We start from the raw sequence: 8445 nt of genomic DNA on the forward strand, positions 1-8445 counted from the left end.
GAAAAACGAGGACCACATAAATCCTAATTTTTGGCGTGATTTTTATGTATAACTCGATGGAAAATTCCTGTGTAGCTTGAGAAAAGGTCTGATTCTTAGCTGAATAACTTCGAGCAAAATTATATTTCTGGTTTTAGACGAGGTTTTTTTGTATTTCGGCCCGTCTGCGTGGGTGGGTGACGGGATAAAACCGTTACTATTTATCAGCTCACAAGTTGCATACTGGAAAATATCATAAAGCACATCAAAATCTGACGTTGCATGGACGATGCGTTCTCCTCCTATAATGGTGTATGCATGTAGTTACGATAGATATTCCTAATTTATTTCGAAACATTTTATGCTCAAGAACAACAGGCTTAAATATTTTAAACCCTTGTACACGTGCATTGATATCTACTTATTATTCATATACATATTTCTGTGGTTTTATAAGTTCTACCTGGTCTGCTATAATTATATTAAATTTTGGTCGTTCTGAGCTAAGGGGTTGTATTTAGTAATAAAATCATTGTAAATATTCATACCTACATCCGGTATAATTTAAAGAAATGTCGATGTCGCTCAAATTGTGTACAATGGAAATCTACCTAGTACCCGCAAAAGAAGTGTTACAAGATTTCCCGGGTGAATTAAGCAGGCTAGACATTTTTTTAGAAAGTTGTAGTATTTTTTATTGAAATCTCCATGCAATTGTCCGTCAGAAACCATGTTTCAAAAATTTTTCTGACCCAAGGTACCAAATTGATAGACTGGTGAAGAAGACATGTTACGATGTCAACATTTTGGTAAACAATAAAATTCTTCGTTTTTCAATTACTCAATAAAAATCGGAACTGATCGCAAGATCATCGACCGAACTATAAAACGATCCACTGACACCAGTAGTGTTGATGAGTTAAACAAAAGTGGAAAGGAACGGTCAAAAAGGTCATACAAATCATGAAGGTGCAGAAAACCTGAATTTGTCCAAATTCATGCCGAACCCTAAGAAAAATTTCCCTGCTAATGAACGGGTTGAGTAAAACTATGTCCCGGGCCCTTAAACTTGACATTGGACTTATGTCTTTAAGGCGTGAGGAGAAATACTTGCCAACCGCACGTCAAGTAAAAATAGAGCCATAAGAAGCCAGGCGCTGATCGTGCGGTACGCGCTTGAAAAATGAAAATAAATATTTTGAAAAGATGAGCAAACTTTCACCCTTGAGGCCGTATATTGAAAAATGGGCAATTTTTCCCTTTGAAAGGAATGGGAGGCCGGTTTGCCTCCTGCGCTTGGTAAAATTCGCCCATTTTTTCAACTTTGACCTCAAATATTTTGACAAATTCCGACCATCGCACAAACTGCCTCAAGAACAGTTGGTTGTATTGACATGGGCCACGTAATTTCAAAATTTCAGCCAATTCGGAGGGTTACACTTCACACCATCGCATTGTAAATATTGCGAGAATCATGATAACTTTGTGAGATTGTTCATTGCTAAATATGTAAAAGGACATGTCTTTATCTTGAGCGGATATGGCAACTCTTCAATATATGCATGTATTGATTCATTACCGATAATCTATATCTCAGAACAAAATCAGCTTAATTCTTTTCTCAATCGGACAATGCCCCCAACATCACAGAGATCTCAATTAAATGGGACTTTTTAGAAAAGAGAATATACACAATGATTTGAGACACTTTAAGAGATTTTGAGTGGCTCTAATCTTCTTCCGGTTTATTTCGCAATTCAAAACTACCAGCAACTCTGGTTCCAATAATTTTCTGTGCTCTTACCAAAATTCAATTTATTTATTTTCTCAATCTTCACAAAAGTCTAACAATTTAGGCTATAATTCTACATATTTAAATAAGTTGAGCTGAGTTACATATTTGCCTGGTAGCAGTAATAAAGACAACTTTTTCATGTAATAGGTTTTGTTAAAGCTTAAATTATTTGTTTACTCCAGCTTATTTGGCGGAGCCTCAAAGTCGCTTGATCCAACTTCGTGTTTGTGGATGAACTGATCCTGCAATTGTTTGGATTGTTTCATGAAAAAGTGCATAGCGACCTTGTTGAATCCACCCCAATCCACTTTTCCAGTTCCTGAAAAATTTGTAAGATTCCGAACTGTTGATTAAATACTGGAAATATTGTGCGACGAATATACCGATTTAATAATATTTTGAGCATTCACCCCAAAAAATTTAGTACACTATAAAAAATGTGTACAAAATTTACTCAAGACTGAGGAGGGGAGGTTGTGTACTATCAACTCCCGGATCTCGATGCCCTTTGGATATGTTGTAGTGTCCCATGAATGAACAAGGACCCTGAAGAGGTTTGATGCCATGGCCACATTTGCGCCCGCCACACCCACTCAAAGGTGCCCAAAAATCGCTTTCACTCCAGCTTTCACTAATTCAAAACCATGCCAAAAATCCAATTTTGCTCCGATTTTCAAATTTATTTCACCATTATACTCCCAGATAGTTGCTTTCTTATTTCCAACTTCAAACTCCACTTTTTGAAATTCTTAGTATTATTAAAATTTAAAATTCTGAATAAGCATTGTGGTAGTAATCAAGAAAACCAATTATGCCTGCGAAATAATCATCAAAAAAGTGGAGTTTGAAGTTGGAAATAAGAAAGCAACTATCTGGGAGTATAATGGTGGAAGAAATTTGAAAATCGGAGTAAAATGGGATTTTTGGCATGGTTTTGAATGAGTGAAAGTTGGAGTGAAAGCGATTTTTGGGCACCATTGGGTGGGTGTGGCGGGCCATGGAATCAAACCTCTTCAGGGTTCTTGTTCATTCATGGGACACTACAACATATCCAAAGGGCATCGACATCCGGGAGTTGATAGTACACAACCTCTCCTCCTGAGTAAACTATAACCAACGTTGTATATTAATTACACAACATTTGGCAAAATTTGCCCAATTCTTATTTCCATCACAATTTTAGTAAATCTTGAGTAAATTTAGTACAATTATTTTAGACTGTAATTGGCTATTGCCCATCGTATCTAAATATAACGACTTCAATACGGTAATAACTTAGTTACCGAATTTTACTACATTTATCAGATAATACCTTTACTCACTCCAATAAAGCTGTCATCCATATAATAATATTAATGAAAAAGTTAATCCAATTTTTTTTTAACTTGGCGTCTTATCAATTATGTAACCGTTTGGTAATAAATACTCATCCCCAGATTATTTAAAGTGTAGATAATCACCTGATCTTTCCGCATTAGCAATTTCTTGCTCCAACTCCGAAGCATTAATTTCCCATCCGGGCTGCATTTCCGTGATTAATTTTTTCACCTCATCTGGAGCTATGCTGCCCCTCCGCTCCGTTCGGTTGAAGGCTTTCTCGATCACTAAAAATAAATATCTCATAAAATAATTATACCTTGTCGCCCATCGGTTTCTCACCTTTATGCGATTCCGCACGAATTTTTTCTTCCTTAATTTGTACAAAAATTATGAATCAGAAACGGATTTATGTATATATATAATTGTGAACGTATTTACTCACCATTTTATCTAAATAAGTTTTGCTCGCAAATTGACGAAAATCTTTTCAAACTCTCTTCACCAAGGAGAATACCTTACTGAAAAGTAGAACTTTCTTGTCACACATATTTATCCGAAGTGGTACATATTTACAAGGTTTTTTTCGTGCGGAGTAAAGGGTTTAAAATAGCTCGAGATCATAAGGCATACCCTGTTTGTGTAAAAAAAATAACAATATATATACAGACAGAAAGACAGATATGCATTTTTGTGTAGAGAAGGTATTAGAAGTTTCTTGTGCATGGGGGGAAGCACGTAATAATTTTGGCACAAGTTACAACGCCATAATTGTGCTCGGCACGATGTATGAGATTATATTTATGTTTATGCACCCATCCATATTACGTCGCATTATTATTCACAACAAGAGCAAGGTTATGAAAAAATGTTGAACAAAATTGACTTCCCCGTTGATGGAGAAACGAGGAGGTGATGGAGTGAGAAAAAGTGAGAATGAAATGTTCCCTTGTTCTGGAGAGTATTTATACTCTCCATTTCCTATAGGAAAAGTTTCGTATTGAGGTAAGTTCAAGCAGTGCTTGGTATGTAAATAAGAACATTAACAGCTTTATATCTGTAAACTTAATTTTCCAAAATTTCAAATGTTCCCAACTTTTGGGAAAATTTGAAGGGAAAATGTATTTACAAAGGTGTCTGCAGTTTAGAAGATATTTTATTTTTTTTGCAAGAGGGCACTTTTTTACTATTGTTTGCATAAGCCACGGAATGTTGTAGAGTTTTACTGGAAATTAGCTCTCTTATGATAAGTTTCTTTACTTCACGGTCCCGGTGCCTCTGTTTGGTAGGTAGTGTGATAACTGATAAATTCAAATAAATTGGTCATGTTCTAGCCCCCAATTATCTACTGCATGCACGAAGAGTCAAAATACGGACTGCCCCCTCGCAGTGCAGCAAAGTACTAAAGTTAAATATGTCTTCATATTTAATTACTGGCAAAATTAGTTAATAAGTTTTAATAATTATATTCTTTATTGCTCCTACTCTTTAATTTCTTATCGCATACAAACACTCGTGTACTTAATTAAGTATTACTCCGCGCAAGCAACCTCTCACCGACCTCAAGGAAAATTTACGGTGGGTTTCTTTATTTCCTGTAAGATGAAACATTGTGAAGTGAGGCGAAGGCGAATGGCCATGGCATTTACACCCATGTCTCATCTTTCGTTTCACAGGAAGTAAATAAACCCACCGTAAATTTGTCTTGGGGCCGGTGAGAGGTTGCGTGCGTGTATATATTTACTTATATGTACAATACTGCTCCATGTGCCTTCATTGTGCTTTTCAGGAGGAAGTTTTCTTTTTAGGATGGTCTTTTGGTTTCCTTCGCCCATGCGTGTGCGACCTCTCGTGTCGAATGAAATTAAATTTTCTGCAACAAACCGAAGAAATATTGGAATAATTTGTATACAAATTATGACATATTTCACTCACCTGTGAAATTTTTTCTCACAGTATGAACATGGGTAACTAGAAATATCATGGAATTATTTATTTTACACTATTTCCTCCAAATGATTTTTCTTACATCTTTCCCTCGGCACTTCCATGACTGTCATTGTGCTTATCAAGTCGTTCCTGATATCTAAACCTGACTTCGCACAGGTCACAGGCAAACGCTGAAAAAACAGAAATATGTTACACATTTATTACCTAGTTGACAAGAAATATAAGGATTCTCAACGTTGAGCTGGCGATAAATAGATATGCACATATTTGATTTCAAATTTTTTCGCAATTGATTTATTTTTTGAAAGAATAAAATTTAATGAGCCCTGAAATTATCTTAAATCGTCCGGTAAAAATGCCTTAAATTGCCTTATCTTAATTTGTCAGGAGTTTAAATTTCTGTAGATTTCTGTAAATTAAAATTTTCCACAATCTAACAAGTTTAAAATGGTGTAAAATGCCCAGCCTAAAAAACTATCTATTCAATGAAGTATTTACCGAGAAAAAAAAAACGTAATTTCAAATTGTTTGCCTACATACATATTCGCTTACATACACATAAAAAAAACAAATAAAGTTGAGACCCCCTATAACTTCTGTAACCTGTATTCTTACGTCTTTCATCTAATTGCTCATGAAACTCAATGTGGGCCTCCAAGTTCTCCGCAATAGCAAATCCTTTCTCACAAAATGGGCAGGATAAAGATTTGTCTTTCATTTTCAGCTCGTGCTCCTGTAATAAAGCACAAGTTATAAATTCATATAAACATTTTATTATTTGATTAGTTGATTACCTGCAAATGGAGCTTGAGATAATCTTTCGACGCAATTTTTCTATTACACACGACACAATCCAATTTTTCTTCTCTATGTATTTTCTCGTGCCGGGTAAGATTATAATTTCTCGTAAACGTCCGTTCACATAGTTTACACTTCAAAACCTTTTCAGGATGACTCGTCTCGACATGGACATCCAATTCTGAGGGACTAGGAAACTGAATTTCGCAATGCGTACAAGGGTAACTTTTCCGTATACAAAATAATTAAAACAATAAACACACTGAAACTGAAGTATTCCATCACTCCAGCAGAAATCCTCAGTTAGGTCATCTTGAAACATGACGTACAAAGTGGAACAGAGTGGCGCAGAAGAGTTTAACCGGTGGATCACTTCTTATATAAGAAGTTAGGCTTAAAGGTCTTCGGATAAGTATTGGTAGTACTGTTGATAATAGAAATCTCAATTTTCGCAAAATTTATTATTTTTCCCATGCAATTTTTCATACATGTCGAGTCTGCATTTTTCATGCAAAGCTAACACCTCGAGACAAAGTGATGGTGGTGCACACGTGTGATGGTGAAAATTGACCCGGGAAATTGCTACACAGATGTTTCCATATACCAACTGAAATACCAATAAATTTATTGGAATAATACCAATGGTATTTTCAGAGCAAAAAAAAACACAAAATTTATTATATAAAAATTGCCAAGCTATAATTGTAGCGAGGATTTTGCCCACTTTCTAATTGGGCAAGTGGTTGATTACAATATACTACATAAATATTTATTTACTAAATTTATGTGGTGCCTTGTTTAGAATTTTACTGTAAAATTTTTACATGATGTTTCATCCTAAGTTAGGATTCTTAACTGATTTGTTCCCTAGGATAATAGTGAAAGGATATCCAAGTTTTGCAAATTGTAATGAAACCCTACATTTGACAACCAATTCCCAATTATGTTGAAAAAGCGGTGTAAATTATCCCCTCCTACCTCACAACCGGAGATACTTTTACCAGGAGAAATAAAGATTGAAGGTAAGTACTTATCGATCGAAATAAATTCCATCATCCTGTTTACAATTATCTTTTCAATTATGGTATTGGATATGTATTCGTAAGTAAATAAATAGTGATGTTTTCATGAATTGTTTTTCAGTCCCTGGAAACGAACTCGCTATCAGAAGAAATGAATTTACAGAAATTTCAGTCCCCTCTTGTCCCACTTGCGGGGAGGTGTTCCCATCCGGGGGGTCAGATTTAGAGATACACTCTTGCCCGGAAGTCACCCAAGATGTGTCTCCCTCTCACCTTTGCGGAAGGATAATCCCCACGAATCGTGGCAAAGGTATGGGTGTCAAACTTAATATATATGCGTATGTAAGTATGCAAAGTTACTAAATTTGAAATATATCAGTTATATTTAAATAGTTGCAAATTAAAAAGTTAAGCCTATCTGAACTTATGGATATGGACGACATCCCCTAAGAAATCAACGATGTGGGGCTTATGTAGCTGCAGGCTTATCAATTTTACTGCTGCTAAGCAGACATATGTAGTTTATCCAGCTTAGAAGTTGATAATGATATTATATTCTAGTCGACATTTAAACACTCCCCAGGGGAAGGAGTTTCTACAATGTTCTACTTTGGTTCTGAAGGTTTGCTAATTTCGTCTACTTAATTCTGCAGGTGCTGATTACAAAGATTTCCAGAAACTCAGTGATATCAATTCGCGACATGACGACAAATTCGGTGACCATGTCGCAGGAATACAGAATGCGCAAACAGCGACTACAAATATCCCTAAGATTATTTACGGTAGCTCCGATTAAAGGTTTATCCTTGTAAATTTAATTAATACGAATTCATCCCCTTGCATATTTTGCACAGGTGGACCGATTCCATCCTCTCTTCCTTACAACAGTTCCGGCGACGGTGTTAACCCCACAAATTGGACTTGTAAGGAGGAAGAGGGTGACACAGAGTTGTCAAACCACCCAATACTAGAAGGCCACGTCGGCCATACTCAGTCAACAGATATTGCAACATCATCGCCCCACATTGCAGAATCTTCTTCACGATTCAGAGAGGCAGACGAGTCCCCACTATTTGACGGAATTTGTGTCATAAAAAAAGAAAACTTTCCCGACTCCACACTCTTCCAAGCCGACGAACATGAGTTGGCCGAACTGGAGGAGGACGAGAATATTGGTGAGTGGTTCAACTTAAGAAAATGAATCGGAATTATAAACTTCAAATTGTGAACAGAAATCAAACACGAAATAATAGTTGACAACTTGAAATCTGTCCCTGACCTCTTGCCCCCTGCTGTTCGGTTGGATGCCAAAACTCCAAAAGGAAGTTCCGAATTTGGGTGCCTCATTTGTGAAAAAATATTCCGAAAGAAAGGACACCTGAAGCGACACGTTTTAACACACCAACCAGAAAAAACCATTTGGCTGTAACTTCTGTGCAAAACGATTCGCTGCCAAATGCAGCTTACAAATTCACCTCGTAAACTTTCACAAACTTGATTCAAAGCCGATCCAGTGTGACGATTGCCATCTACGGTTTTCCTTGGCGGAGGAACTGAACAAGCATAAGGGATCGCGATGTTATA

The 8445-nt window shown here is 36.3% G+C and overlaps 3 protein-coding genes across 4 annotated transcripts; 1 reads left to right on the forward strand and 2 right to left on the reverse strand.

Annotated features, from left to right (window-relative positions):
• Nucleotides 1–1764: 1764 nt before the first annotated feature.
• On the reverse strand, nt 1765–3665 carry LOC110862784. The gene is made up of 4 exons (XM_022111992.2): nt 3537–3665; nt 3434–3464; nt 3235–3378; nt 1765–2093 (listed from the first exon to the last, which is right to left on the reverse strand). Exons 1-4 carry the CDS (start codon nt 3537–3539, stop codon nt 1948–1950), a joined length of 324 nt encoding a protein of 107 aa, XP_021967684.1. The 5' UTR covers nt 3540–3665; the 3' UTR covers nt 1765–1947.
• Nucleotides 3666–4541: 876 nt separating this feature from the next.
• On the reverse strand, nt 4542–6074 carry LOC110862792 (zinc finger protein 75D). The gene is made up of 5 exons (XM_022111998.2): nt 5836–6074; nt 5657–5774; nt 5121–5211; nt 5027–5062; nt 4542–4964 (listed from the first exon to the last, which is right to left on the reverse strand). The coding sequence occupies exons 2-5, from the start codon at nt 5757–5759 to the stop codon at nt 4877–4879; spliced, it is 318 nt and encodes a 105-aa protein (XP_021967690.1). The 5' UTR covers nt 5760–5774; nt 5836–6074; the 3' UTR covers nt 4542–4876.
• Nucleotides 6075–6477: 403 nt separating this feature from the next.
• On the forward strand, nt 6478–8357 carry LOC110862786. 2 transcript variants are annotated; one of them, XM_035845849.1, is made up of 5 exons: nt 6478–6861; nt 6983–7171; nt 7515–7643; nt 7716–8036; nt 8115–8357. In XM_035845849.1, exons 1-5 carry the CDS (start codon nt 6783–6785, stop codon nt 8288–8290), a joined length of 894 nt encoding a protein of 297 aa, XP_035701742.1. In that variant the 5' UTR covers nt 6478–6782; the 3' UTR covers nt 8291–8357. The 2 variants fall into 2 exon arrangements, with proteins under 2 accessions (XP_035701742.1, XP_021967686.1); XM_022111994.2 differs by having other exon boundaries at nt 6480–6861; nt 8094–8357.
• Nucleotides 8358–8445: the final 88 nt, after the last annotated feature.

This window comes from Folsomia candida, unplaced genomic scaffold (genome assembly GCF_002217175.1).
Source record: "Folsomia candida strain VU population unplaced genomic scaffold, ASM221717v1 Fcan01_Sc068, whole genome shotgun sequence".
Lineage (NCBI taxonomy): Eukaryota > Metazoa > Arthropoda > Collembola > Entomobryomorpha > Isotomidae > Folsomia > Folsomia candida.